At 50.6% G+C, this 14,676-nt stretch overlaps 1 protein-coding gene across 3 annotated transcripts in view; it reads left to right on the forward strand.

Annotated features, from left to right (window-relative positions):
* EPHA8 (EPH receptor A8) overlaps nt 1-14,676 on the forward strand; it is a 42,657-nt gene that overhangs the window by 11,867 nt on the left and 16,114 nt on the right. For 2 of the 3 annotated variants that reach the window (XM_077311880.1, XM_077311881.1), the window contains exons 2-4: nt 4,842-4,906; nt 9,222-9,885; nt 14,450-14,605. In XM_077311880.1, coding sequence (XP_077167995.1) covers nt 4,842-4,906; nt 9,222-9,885; nt 14,450-14,605 — 885 coding nt within the window. The remainder of the gene's footprint in view (nt 1-4,841; nt 4,907-9,221; nt 9,886-14,449; nt 14,606-14,676) is intronic. The other variant, XM_077311882.1, reaches the window with a different exon arrangement.

Genomic DNA, 14,676 nt, shown 5'->3' on the forward strand with positions numbered 1-14,676 from the left:
AAACGACATACAGAATCCATAAAGATTGCTATTTAGAGAAATCTGCCTTTTTAGCCAAAAAGGGAAAGCTGAAAATCCATTTGTGGTAATGGGTTCACTGGGTAATATGATGAAAATATATACAGTATCTTGACTTGATTTTTGTGCAGTGCATTGATTTTAGATGGATGGGGGGTTAAAGTGGCCATCTCCAGGTTGAGAAATTCCTGGAGATTTGGGGTTAGAATCAGGAGTGGGGAAAAAGAGAAGCCATGAAAGATTAATGCTCAGAATGGCGTGGCATGGAGATTGTTGTCACAATAATTGTCAGGAAGAATAAGCATGCATTTTTTGGGCATGTGCAGGCCTAGAATCCTAGAATCAAAGAGTTGGAAGGGGCCAGACAGGCCATCTAGTCCCACCCCCTGCTCAACGCAGGATCAGCCTCAAGCGTCCAGGGTAAGGATCCGTCCAGCCGCTGCTTAAAATCATAGAATCCTGGAGTTGGAAGGGGCCAGACAGGCCACCCAGTCCCACCCCCTGCTCAGTGCAGGATCAGCTTCAAGCGCCCAGGAAAAGGATCTGTCCAGCCGCTGCTTATAGATCGCCAGTGAGGGGGAGCTCACCACCTCCAAAGGCAGCCCATTCTGCCTGCCTGCATGGTAGCCATCAGATTTACTTTTTCGGTGGGGGGGGAGATCCCAATCCTTGTGTTTTCAAGCATCCTAAAATTTCACCCTCCGTTGCCGTGGAAAATATTGCACATTTCTTCCAACCTGCTAGCAACGGAATCCTCCAGAACGAGGGACCTCCTGCAGCCGTGAAAAATCAATCGTTCGTTTGCGGTGCGAGTAATGCTGCAAAACATCTGGAAATATTATTAGAGAACAAAAGCTGAGGATGGGGGGAGAAAGCGATTTAATGCACATTCAGTGTCCCGCGGGGCTCCCCTTAAGAGTGGGTGGTCTGCCAGGGCTGGAACAATGCAGGGGCATGGAGTGCGCCGGAAATCAACTCACCAAGGCAGGAAGCGGTGGGTTCCTCCCATTTCATGCCTTTATCCTTTCTAAAATTCAGTGGGTGTGCACTACTGCATTCTAGCTAGGCCGGGAGAATTGTTAGATTTAATTTTGGAAATTGGCCTTTGCAGCATTTGGGGTGCAGCGTGGCCCCAGAGCAAGCATGCACTCCTCTTCCTTGCTAAAACGCTGGCCGGGAAGAATCTCAATGCTCTCGGACATACCACTGCGTGCGCTCGTGCATACATGTGTCTTCCACTTTTCTAGCAAATTATGCCCACGTGTGCATTGGTAATACCCCCCGCATAGAGGGTGGAAAGGACACAAACTAACTGGAAGCTGGAGAAGCTAGTCTGACTTCCTGCACTATGCAGGACACGCCCAACCCCTTCGCTCATCCACTGTCACCTGCCACCCCCTTGAACCTTCACAGAATCAGCTTCCCGGGCAGTGCAACCATCGCTATTGTAGCTATTACTCATAAAGGCCAAGACAGAGTCTAACAGTCCTGTCAAAAGTACCAAGACAAGAACATGCAAGACAAAACCCTTAAGCAGGGTTGCCAACCTCCAGGTGAGGCCTGGACCCACCCCCCCCTCTGAAATTACATTCTGTAGAACTTGGTTCCCCATGTTCGTTTCTCTTGGACAGTGTTAATTGCAGCTGGGATTGATGGGAACTGTAGTTTTTTAAAATAGCGTTCTAAACTGAACCCAAACTAGGCTTCCCAGCAGTCCAGTTCAGCTCTGACCAAGCACCAGCAGGGAATCCTGGCTGGCTGCCCAGGTGCGGATCCAGGCTACCAACCTTGGGGTGCAAATTCACTCAGGACATTGCTCATGAGAAATTGCAAACAGATGGCAGCCCAAGTGTCTCCGTGTGCCATTAATGGTGGAGCCCTTTATCCAACTTCAAAAAGGATGCAGATAAAATTAAGAGGATGCAAAGGAGATCAAGGAGGAGGATTCAGGGCCTGTGGACCAAGACCTGTGAGGAAAGGCTGAGGGGCCTGGGGAATGTTCAGCCTGGAGGAGAGGAGGTGGAGAGGGGACAGGAGGGCTCTCTTGAAGTATCTGAAAGGTCGTCACTTAGAGAAGGGCATGGAGCGGTTCCTGTGGGCAGCAGAGGACAAGCCTTGCAGTTATGGGTTTCAACTACATGTCCAACAATACTGGATGGGTATTGGATTGCAATTCCAACAGCTGGTGGTCCCCCATCCAAGGCCCAAATAGGGCCGACCCTGCTTAGCTCCCAATATCCGATGAAGTCGGGCCACCCAGGCCAGGGCGCCACCAACCTGCCTGTGCTATTTTATTCATTACATTTGCTTACCGCCTCCCGTCAGGCCCACCCATTTCCCACGTATGCAATTCCGAAATCGAACGGCCCCACGGAGGATCGCTAACGCGGTTGGGTGGCACTACAGAAGTGAGGCCGGGTAGCCATGAACTCCAGAATTTCACCCGGCTCGCATTCGCTCCTTGCAATCTCGGCTTTCCAGAGAATTTTATATTTGTTTCCCATTCCTCTGGGGACACCGTCCGAGTCTGAAGTCTGCACACAGAAAGCCAAGGTAATTATGCCCCGTGGTGAGCGGTCCCCCTCCCAGTCCTCTGCCAGCACCACGGAAAAGCACAGAGTCTCCCAAACGGAGACAGGGGGAGAGGGGGGAAGGGGTGGGGGTGGGGGTGGGGGGGAGAGAAATCAAAGTCACCTGCTTAAAAGTCCTGTGCCTCCAGGGAGTCCAGCTTAAGTTAATGAGGAAGTCCAGGAGAACCTAGCCACTCGTACAGGGGAAACAAAATGCCTTTGAACGCTCCTGTGAACATTCTCTTTAATCCAGTCTGGCGTGTGTCTGGGAGGGGGGAAGGTGAGGTGGCTACCGACTGGCTGCCCGCCACTTGAAAATGCGCAGTTTGGACAGTGTACCCATTGACATCCAGGTAAAAGGGTATGCAGGAAGCAGAACCGTGTGGATTCTCCGCAAAACCCAGGATCTATTTGCCTCTCTTTCTTTCCTGTATATTTCAAATCTTGCTTCTGTATGTTTGTTTCCATTGGCACCACCTCTTCCTCCCCGCTGGGGACCCGAAAGGGCAAACTTCAAAGAGCTCCGCCACCACCAATTGGCTCATGATCCTTGGCCCTAAAGAAGCCCGCCTGGCCTCAACCAGGGACAGAGCCTTCTCGGTCCTGGCCCCCAGGTGGTGGAATGAGCTCCCGGAGTAGATCAGGGCCCTGACGGAGCTAAAAACGGTTCTGCAGGGCCTGCAAAAGGGAGCTCTTCCGCCAGGCATTTGGTTGAGACCGAGCGATGCCAGCAACATCCGCAGGGCCTCTGCTCCCTCCCTCCCAGAAACCCACTCATGCGTTCAGCCCCTGGATCTGTTTGCACTGTTGTAGTTACCTCTGTTACAGCCATTCATGCTAATATTATTACTGTTGTGGTGGTTATCTATGCGTTATGGAAAAACTAAGTTCCTTGTATTGTTTGTTATGATTTATGTAAACCGCCCTGAGCCTCAGGGGAGGGCTGCAGACAGACAGACAGACAGACAGACAGACAGACAGACAGACAGACAGACAGACAGACAGACAGACAGACAGATGATAGATGGATAGATGGATAGATGGATAGATGGATAGATGGATAGATATAGATAGATAGATAGATAGATAGATAGATAGATAGATAGATAGATAGATAGATAGATAGATAGATAGATAGATAGATAGATAGATAGATAGATAGATAGATAGATAGATAGATAGATGATAGATGGATAGATGGATGGATGGATGGATGGATGGATGGATGGATGGATGGATGGGTGAGTGGATAGATGGATGGGTGCGTGGGTAGACAGACCGACAGACAGACAATCCTATTCTCTGGGGGCTGCTGAAAGGTTTCCTTAAGGGGAGTTAAATATCTACATCTATATCTATAAATGTTAAACATTTGTCAGAAGATGTAGCCAGATGGTGACTCTCAGCTGCTCTGCTGGAATTTTTAATCATTTTAATTTTTTTCTCCTCCTACTCCTCTTCTAAGTGGTCATGGGAACGGCCATTTTTGGGGTGGAGGATGTGCCCCTCTGAGCTGGCCCTTGGCAGTCCTCCTAAATGGACACGAGATACCACAATGTGGCGAACTAGCTTTACGCATAGCTGGCCTCCCATGAAACCCTCGAGGGACCTCTCTGCTGGCTGCTGCTATTTCTGGGCAACACCTCCCTGCTATAAACTCGGCCAGCATTACAGTCAGCTGTTTATCTGAGCCTGCACATGAAACAGCATGGAGAGAGGCCAATAAGCATCACCCCCTCCCCCCTACACACGGTACAAGTCGACAAAGTGTCCGGCTGATGTCGCTCAGTCTATAGGGAGACCCCCTGCCCTGCCCCCTGGACACCCAGCCAATGATGGCCTCCACAACCAGGGGCTGAAACTAAGCATTTACATCAGGGGTAGTCAAACTGCAGCCCTCCAGATGTCCATGGACTACAATTCCCAAGAGCCCCTGCCAGCGGATGCTGGCAGGGGCTCTTGGGAATTGTAGTCCATGGACATCTGGAGGACCGCAGTTTGACTACCATTGATTTACATGTGCCTTGGTGAAACATCCAGTTGCAAAGGGATATCCCGCAGCATTTTGTGTCCAGCAAGGACGTGCCGGCCCAAACAGTTGAGCATTTGGGACGGGGTTTGCCCCTTGTTGTTTCTGACAAGTGTGTTTTGGTTATGAACAAGACCCAGCAGGCTAGGAAGTCTGTGCTCACGACGGATTTATTTTTTAAAAAAAATCTGTATAAACTAAGTTTCCCCTCCTATGTTTTGCAGTAAACTTGCTGGACACGTCTACCATCATCGGGGACTGGGGCTGGCTCACCTATCCCTCGCATGGGGTAAGTCCAAGGAGCCCGTTGGCACAGGGACCACGGAGCTCTTGTTTGCATATTACAGGCAGCCTTTCCGTCAAGGGATGCACTATTTGCAGCTGAAAATACTTTCGGCTGAAAGAACCTCTGTGCTTCCCCCACCTTTCTAGCTTAGAGTTTCAGAATAACCAGAAAGCACAGAAATGCTTTCAGACCTGTGGCTGGCAGGGGCACCAACCTCCAGGTGAGGCCTGGAGTTCTCCCAGAATGACAAATGACCTCCGGATGTCAGAGATCAAACCTCCTGGGGGATATGGAACACCTTTGAAGGTGGACGCCATGTAATCAAACCGTGCTGAGGTCCCCTCCCCAAGCTAGGGAGGCCAGCCTTCAAGTGGGACCTGGGGAACCTCCGGAATTACAGCTCATCTTCAGACAGCAGAGATCAGTTCCCCTGGAGATAGTGGCCACTTAGAAGGGGAACTGCACGGCATTTACAACTCACTGAAGTCGCTCCCCTTCCCAAGCCCCACTCTCTGCAGGGTTTTCCCAACCCAGAACTGGCAACCCTAAGTCCTGATGTCCCCAGGCTCCGCCCCTCATCTCCAACCTGGACCGGTTGATGACCTCTTCAGGACTTGGGGCCATGAGCTCTCTTCTTGATGGAGCAGGTGTGGCGTAGAGGTTAACAGCATCATATTCTAACCTGGATAAATGGGCTTGATTCCTCACTGATCCTCCTTAGGAAGCAGGTGGGGTGATGCTGAGCCTGTCACTGTTCTCTCGGAGCTCTCTCATCCTCACCCCCCCCCCAGGATTCTGAAGAAAAGGGGGAGGGGACTTCACATCTTGTGGGGTAGTGGCAAAAGCATCCTGCCTTCTCTCCCTGGGTGAGACCGGGGGGGGCTTTGGAAGGCAGCTCAGGACAGCCCTGTGATGTTTTCTCCTCTTTGACACAGGTCTGTCTCATCACGGCTCTTCGGCCACGTAAGCTACCCCATCTTATAGATCACCTTTCTTAACATGCCCTAGCTGGCTTGTACATCCCCATACTCAATATTCCACAATTTTCTTGTGCATCCCCACTCTTAACATTCCAAGCTGTGTGTGCATTCCCATTCTCAATGTCACCCAACTTGCTTCAGCATCATTTCCAGCTAGTTTTCAGTTCCTTGTTCTCTATAACTTCTGCATTGCTGTTCTCAATATTCCCCAGCTGGCTTCCGCACTACTGTTCTCAATATTCCCCTGTTGGCTTCTGCACAACTGTTCTCAATATTCCCCCAGCTGACTTCCGCACTACTGTTCTCAATATTCCCCTGTTGGCTTCTGCACAACTGTGCTCAATATTCCCCCAGCTGGCTTCCACACTACTGTTCTAAATATTCCTCCAGCTGGCTTCCGCACTACTGTTCTCAATATTCCTCTGTTGGCTTCTGCACAACTGTTCTCAATATTCCCCTGTTGGCTTCTGCACAACTGTGCTCAATATTCCCCCAGCTGGCTTCTGTATCTCTGTTTCCGCTATCTCCCAACGAGCTTCTGAATCCCTGTTCTCAGTATCCGCCAGCTGACTTCTCCACCCTCATTCCTAATATCCCTGGCTAGTTTCTGCATCTCGTTCTCAATATTTCCCAGCTAGTTTCGGCCTCCCCATTCTCAGCATCCACGGTTAGCGTGTGCAATATCATTCTCAGTGTCTCCCCTCGCTTGCTTGCACATTCTCATTCTCAATACATAGTCGAGCTAACTTACACAGGAGTAGCCCAGCCCCTGATAATATTTGTCCTGATGGAAAGTAAATTGGAAGCAATCAAAGCAGGCAGCACGGCCCTACCCATGTGTGTGCAAAGTGATTTCTCGTTGCCGTCTTCCGCGCAGATTTCTCCTCCTTTCTTCTTTCCCCCGCGCGGGCCAAGCTGAGCCACACTCGTATCTGTTATTTGCATCTTTATCCCTTTATAATCTGTTCTTTAAAAAAAAGAAGACGAAGAAGAAGAAGGAATCCTTGTGTTGACTTTAATTTAAACTGTTAGCCAAGTTTCCTGAATACAGATGTAATCAAACCTGTTCGGCTGCCGCATTAATTATGATGTCCTCATTTTCATCTTGCTAGGGGACTTTCTCTCAATGACATGGGATGAGAGGAGAATGTTTCGTAGGAACTGTCTCTCAGCCTGAAGCAGGGACACGCTGTGAAATGTGGGGATGGGGAAGAGATACGTCCAACCTGCCTCTTTAATTTTCATGGAGGGTTTGTCTTTTTCTTTTTTTTTTTTAATCCCCACGGTCAAACATCTGGGAACTGTCATATATCCTTGATTTTTTTAACACAGCAGGGAGCAAAAGGGCCTTCATCCAACCATGCACCCCAACACGTGCTAATTCTTGCTTTTGACTGAATCGAAATTTCGATCTCGTCCAAAATTAGGATGCTGCCCCTAATTTAGAACCGGATTCCCTTCCAACTATGGAAGATGTTCTTTGCTCTCGACGAGATGTGCATTCGGATGTGCATCTCCTTTCACCGCGTGTACGTCGGCTAACTTGTGCAGTTCCTCCAACCCTGATACCACCTATCTTATACACCCCTGTCTCGAACACAGCCCCCCCCCGCTAGCCTGCACGTCCTCATCCCTAACACTTCCTCAGCCAGCGGGCAACTTCAGTTCCTAACATTTCCACAGTTTGTTTGAACAATCCCTTCCTCAACACAGATCTCCTCTAGCTGGCAGATCCCTATCTCGAACACAGATCCCTACTAGCTTGCCTGTCCTTATCCCTACTGCAGATTGCAGCTATCTTGTGCCTCTTGATTCCTAACACAGACGGCCTCTGGCACAGCAAGCAGAGGGCACCACTCTCAAATCCTAGCTAGCTAGCTTGGGAATCCCTGTTCTATTGAGCTTGGGTATCACATGCTATGTCATGCACAGACAGGAAGGCCTTGCATGTGCAATATGGTTCTGGGCCTTCTTTGCTTCAAAATCAGCACTGACCATTGCAGAATAAATAAATCCAGTTTACAAAAATTTGGGGAGTCCATGCTTTTCATCCCGTGGAGGGGTTCTCAACACACATCTCCTAAAACATTCTCCAGGACCACCCTTGTGTGCATGAGATGGGAAGCAGCATTCCCCCTCCCCTGCCAAAGTATCAGAACAGCTGTAGCCAGTGCCGTGCTTGTAATGAAAAGCAGGTCGTCTCCGGAATGGGAAACAAGGTCCGTGTCAAGTCAGAGCCGAGCTGGAGCTTCTCTTAATGGGCTTGAAATGTATCTGCTCGGATTTGCTTTCCCCTCTCTGCACTTTGCACCGCGGCTTTGATGGACAGCTGCCAATGCTCTCCCTAGCGGGCAGGGAGGCAAACCAGGGAGACGAAGCTGATCGATTGATTCCACAATGTTTATATCCCACCTTTCCTTCATTAGTCCAAGGCGGCTAGAAAGTATCCCTGAAATGTTCTCCTAAAGGCAAAGTGTGGAAGGGGCCTACCAGTTTTTTAACAGAGGTAAAATGAAGGAGAATGTGACAACCAAATTGGCTGGGCTGGAGGTCATGGAATCTGCAGGAATAAAAGACAGGTGGGAAAGGGGTTTTTCATAAGGGTGGGAATTGGCGAAGGTGAAACCGGTTGGATTGAAGCCCATTTTTCAGCAGGGCCAGATCTCAGACAATAAGGGACTGCCCCTGATGTGTTAACCCCCTTCTTTCGCTCTGTGAAAGCCAGCTTGGTGTAGTGGTTAGGAGTGCAGATTTATAATCTGGTGAGACAGCTTGGAATCTGAGCTCCCCCGCATGCAACCAGCTGGGTGACCTTGGGCTTGCCATAGCACTGAGAAAACTGCTCAGACCTAGCAGTAATATCAGGGCTCTCTCAGCCTTACCTGCCTAACAGGGTGTCTGTTGTGGAGAAAGGAAAGGGAAGGCGATTGTAAGCTGCTTTGAGATGCCTTCAGGCAGAGAAAAGTGGCATATAAAAACCAACTCCTTCTTCTTCTTCTTCTTCTTCTTCTTCTTCTTCTTCCTCTTCCTCTTCCTCTTCCTCTTCCTCTTCCTCTTCCTCTTCCTCTTCCTCTTCCTCTTCTTCCTCTTCCTCTTCCTCTTCCTCCTCTTCTTCCTCTTCTTCTTCGCAGTGGGACTCCATCAATGAAGTGGATTAATTCTTCAACCCAGCAGGGATAAAACCCACGAGGGATAGGACTTAGTTACAAGGGTGGGAATGAGCTGAGGTGAAACCCCACAGCTGGTTGGATTGAAGCGCATGTTCCAGCAGGCCCAGATCCCAGACAACAGGGACTGCCCCAGATAAATTAACCCCCTCCTTTCGCTCTGCTTTGCAGTGGGACTCCATCAACGAAGTGGACGAATTTTTCAACCCCATCCACACTTACCAGGTGTGCAACGTCATGTCCCCCAACCAGAACAACTGGCTGCGGACCAGCTGGGTGCAGCGACGCGGGGCTCACCGGGTCTACGCCGAGATCAGGTTCACGCTCCGGGACTGCAACAGCATGCCGGGGGTGCTGGGCACCTGCAAGGAGACCTTCAACCTCTACTACCTCCAGTCGGACCGCGACCTGGGCAGCACCACCTGCGAGAGCCAGTTTGTGAAGATCGACACCATCGCGGCCGACGAGAGCTTCACCAACGTGGACCTGGGGGTCCGGCGGCTGAAACTCAATACGGAGGTGCGCGGCGTGGGGCCGCTCAGCAAGCGAGGCTTCTACCTGGCCTTCCAAGACATCGGGGCTTGCATCGCCATTGTCTCCGTCCGCGTGTACTACAAGAAGTGCCCCGCCATGGTGCGGAACTTGGCCTCCTTCTCCCAGGCGGTCACGGGCGCGGACTCCTCGTCCCTGGTGGAGGTGCGGGGCGAGTGCGTCCGGCACTCGGAAGAAAGAGACACCCCCAAAATGTACTGCAGCGCTGAAGGGGAATGGCTGGTTCCCATTGGGAAATGTGTGTGCAGCGCGGGCTACGAGGAGCAGAGGGACACGTGCGTGGGTAAGTCGGGTTGCTCAGGATTATGATCCTTGGCGTCAGGAGGTAGGGATGGAGAATGGACGCGCTGAAAAGAGAAATGAGGTTAAGGATACTCCGCCCACATCAGTTTATCTTTCAAAAACACAGAGATTCCTAACTATCAGGGAACCTCCAACTCTGGTGAGATTCTCCTTCAAAAATACAGACATTCCAAACTATCAGGGAACCTCAAAAATACAGACATTCCAAACTATCAGGAAACCTCAAAAATACAGACATTCCAAACTATCAGAGAACCTCCAATTCTGGAGAGATTCTCCTTAAAAAATACAGACATTCCAAACTATCAGGGAACCTCCAACTATGGTGCAATTCTCCTTCAAAAATACAGACATTCCAAACTATCAGGAAACCTTCTTCATACTCTGATGAGTTTCTCATTAAAAAAAAAACATTTAAATTGCAAGTTCCTAGGAAACCTCATCCAACCCTGAGATTCTCATTTTAAAAATATAGAGATTCCTTCTCCAGTCTCGAACGGGCTTCTCATTAACAAAAATACAGAGATTCCTAACCATCTGGAGACCTTCCCCCTAACTCTTTGCTCCCATTCATGAAGCGTCAGCTTACTTGGACTATTCATATCTATCTTGTCTGCCTTCTCTTCCTACCTTGAGGGCAACCGGGCCTTCCCCGCTCACGTACAGAGCGAAAGCCCATTAATGATTTAGATTCTTTCCGCAGCCCAAGAAGCGATTTTCCTAATCAGACGCCCCCAGAGTATTCATTCCTTGGCATGCTACCAAAAGCATCTACACCAGACTCTCCAGGTCTGGCTCCTATCCAGGCCCGTCCCTGGCTTTGGCCACCTCTGTCTTCCATCCGTGAGCTGTTTTCTGTAAGCTCGCCTTCCCTTTGGCAGGAAGTTTTGACAGCAGAGAAAACAAAACAAAAGTCAATAAGAAAGGAGAACATTATCTCCTTAATCCATCACCTTCTTAACAGTGGCCGCTCTGGCGCAGAGAATGAAGGGAGGTTGTGGGGTTTTTTTCTCCCAGAGAGTCTGCCGGCTCCGGGAAGAGGGTTTTGTTTTGCAACTGTATAAACCGTGATAAGGAGGTGGCAGCTGTGTGCAAGGCACTCCCATGCGCTGGCCTGGGGCTACGTGTATACAGCAGACGCCTCACCGGGGTCCCTCGCAGGACACTTTGTTTGTTTTCGGCAGCTTCACAAAAGCTTTTTAGACGAGCCGAGCTGCAAATCGACAAATAAGAGTAGAGGGGCTTTGTTTAGATTTGGGGGGAAGCGAACCAGCTGCCTTGACAGCGTTAAACACAAGGTGATATCTTGCAAAGTCAGGGAGGAGAAGGACGTGGTGGTGATCCCATTAGGCTGTTCTCTGCTGTACTGTGTAAGGTGCGTTGAGGCAAGGCCTGGTGACCATCTTGCTACTCAATAGCTGTTCATTTCTCTCCCCACAACAGACACCCTGTGAGGCTGAGAGAGCCCTGAGAGAACTGGCCCACAGCTGGAGGAGGAGTGGGGAATCAAACCCAGTACTCCAGAGTCGGTCACAATACACAGCATGTGGTGGCCTGCGTTGGTATACCTGCAGAATACCCTGGGCTCTACTCTAGAGATATCATGGCACTTGCTCTGCCTGATGGTGCATACCTCACTGGCTTAGTTCTGTGGAGACTTTTGTATTTCACAGGGATCGTGTCTGGGACAGCTTCCGACCACTCCCAACTCCGGCGGTGTGCCTCCGTCACTCACGCTAACCCGGGGGCGACCCTGGCACTCTCAGAGGTAGGCCGCCACAGAACCCAGTGTCTGCCCTCGCTGTCCCTCAGCAACGACAGCCTCGTGGAAAAAGTCAGATCGGAGAACTTGAGTGCCAGCTGGAGAGGATCTCTTGGCCCTCGCCAGTCACTGCAAGGCACCTCCCCAGAGATGCGAGGTTGTCACAGAATCCCAGGGTTGTCAGCTCAGGCTCAACCTATCACAGCCGTCAGCATCCACAGAGGGCCCCCCCTCCCCTAGTTGATATTCTCTCTGAATAATGAATAGATGTCAAAGAGACGGCAGGAGTCCACTTAATGAATGGCAGTTTCTCCCCTAACAGACAAGAGTCTTTCTGGGGAGGGGGGGGACGGAAGATGTGACTTGGACGTAGATCCACCGTGCGGTCTCTCTCTGACAAGAGCTATTTCCACAGTGAGTTTGTTACCGACTCGTTGGGTCAATGCTGCACAGCAATAGGCCTATCAGTACCATGGGCACCGCCATGCAAAGCTGGCCCTAGCCACAGGACTGCCAGCCTCCTGGTGGTTGCTGGAGATTTCCTGAGATTGCAATCAATCTCCAGGTCTCAGAGGTCAGTTCGTCCGGAGAACGTGGCTGCTTTGGAAGGCAGAGTCTGTGGCTTTGTGTCCCTTGGAAGTCCCTTCCTTCCACAAACCCCGCCCTCTTCAGCCCCCCCTCCCCCAAATCTCCAGGTATCTCCCAATCTAGAACTGGCAACCCTATCTAGCTGGTATACTAGGTCATTTTTTTTAACTTGTTGCCAAGAGTGGAACCAGCACAGTAGGCTAAGCAGGCAGAGATCAGTAGATTTCCCCCAATCACATTGGACACCTTGATTTTGGAGATTTTGGAATGCTCTAACTATTGGGAGATTGGGTTCGTACAGCAGAGTTTGGTCGGATGTGAAGTCTGGCAGAAGCCTCTGAGGGAGGGACCTTCCGTTCAAGCACGTCTTCCCGCCTTCCTCGTGTTTCCCGCACTGAAGGCCCAGATGGCTCAACACTCCAAAAAAGCAAAGCTTAACATCTCTATTTGCATAATTGCATCACGGATCTTGTTGCGCGCGCAGACGTAGGGGCACCCGTGTGCATCCGTCAAACCCAGCTCAGGAATAATCACGATACAGCTGTTTGCATAATTGCTTTTTTGCAGTGTTTTATCGGGATCCACGTGCTCTTCAGTAACATATGGGGAGGGGGGGGAATTTGGATATGCAGCTTTCCAGGAAGTAGGCCACTCTGCGCTCTTGCTCCTGAGCCAAACTGCTTAGAATGCAGCTTTTTGACATCCCCGAACGGCTTTCAAATGCATGAGGCGGCCCCCCGACTCCGAGCTGGACCCAGCAGAGTGGCTCTCCCATAGCCATCATCTCCTTGACTGACAGGTCCATCTAGCAGTTCAGCCAGCCCACCAGCTTATTAGCAGATGTTCTCCTGTCCCCAGAGCTTGTGAGGAGGGGGGGGCACAAATGGACCGGGTTGCAGATGGCTTGGATGGGCCCTCCCATCCGGTTTTCTGCTTCCTGATGCAAGCCTGTCAGCTCCTGAGACAGGCCGCAGCAGGTGGCGGCTGGATAACAAGACACATTAGGGGGCTAGACCCAGCGGGGGCAGGGAGAAGGAGCCTGCAAAGGAGTGAGGGTGGATGAAGCGGGTGGGGCCAAGATGCAATGGAGAGCGAGGGATGTCAGAAATAGGTTCAGGCGGGGTGACACAAACGTCCGAGACAGGATTAGGTCCCCCTTTTATGGAGGCTCAGGCAGAGTGACACTTTATTCAGCTATCACAAAGTGCAACGAGTCCATGACGCCCTTTAGTTTGGGTGTCCCCAACTTTTCTCAGCCTGCAGGCCCTTTAGGAAATTTGATGTTGCATGGGGGACCACGGTCCGAAAAAGCCTGCTGGCAGATGGTTGCCACAGGAGGGAGCCAGCTAAATAACAAAGGCTGCAAGTCACACATCCTTGCACTGTGGCGACAGCTGCTGCCAAAGCAGCATACAAATCTGCATGGTCAATCAAACCTCCATTGGCCGATCAGGAGTTTTTCTAGACAAACCCCTGCCTGGCTTCATCCTACTTTCTAAAACACTTGATGGGCACCAGGAAAGGTGCTGGCAGGCACCATGTTGAGGATCGCTGCTTTCTATCCTAAGCTTGTGCCCTCCCCCCTTCCTTTTTTCCTTCTTTACACATGTCTCCTCTTTTATGATGCCAGTAGCCATGTGGACATTAAAGATGTACAGAAAAAAAAAGATGTGACTGCATATGTGACACCTTTTGTGCAATCTTTTCTCAACGAGAATGGAAATATTGCGCATGGATGCAAGAGTGCACCAAACCAGGCTTGATGCAACCATAAATATAAGCATGTCAAAACTGGGTGCTTTTTTCCCCAGTCTTGTATCAATGGGTATGTGCTGGTCGGTCACACAGAAGGAGGGAAGGCTCTAATGACTACAAATTGCAGGGTCTACAAACTGAAGACTACTGTATGTGTACCAAGGTGCTCTGCGCACAATTCAGAAATTAAAGATCATGGGGGACCTCTAATGCAGCAGCCAAGCTTCAGAACAAGACGATGTAATTTGGGAATCCCAAACACAGAGGGAAATTTGGATAAGGAGGATCTGGGGGAGGGGCAGAGAAGGTCCCAAAAGGGCGTTGCTTTCCATGCGCACGACTCGCCACACGCATAGCGAGGCCATTTCATCAGCAATGCATTCTATTCACCCATTCTTCTCCCTCACCCACCGTCTCTTCGTTTCTCCTTCTCCTTTAGCCTGCCAGCTTGGGTTTTACAAATCTTCCCCTGGGGATCAGCTGTGCGCCAAATGCCCGTCCCACAGCTATTCTGACAGCCAGGCCGCGCTGGTGTGTCGCTGTGAGAGCAGTTATTTCCGAGCGGCACAAGACCCACCATCAGCACCTTGCACACGTATGTACCCCTGACCCCTCTGTTACATGTGCACGGACAGTCCTATGCGGGAGGAATGGGGGCGGGGACAT

This window comes from Paroedura picta, chromosome 15, assembly GCF_049243985.1.
Source record: "Paroedura picta isolate Pp20150507F chromosome 15, Ppicta_v3.0, whole genome shotgun sequence".
NCBI classification, from domain to species: Eukaryota; Metazoa; Chordata; class Lepidosauria; order Squamata; family Gekkonidae; genus Paroedura; species Paroedura picta.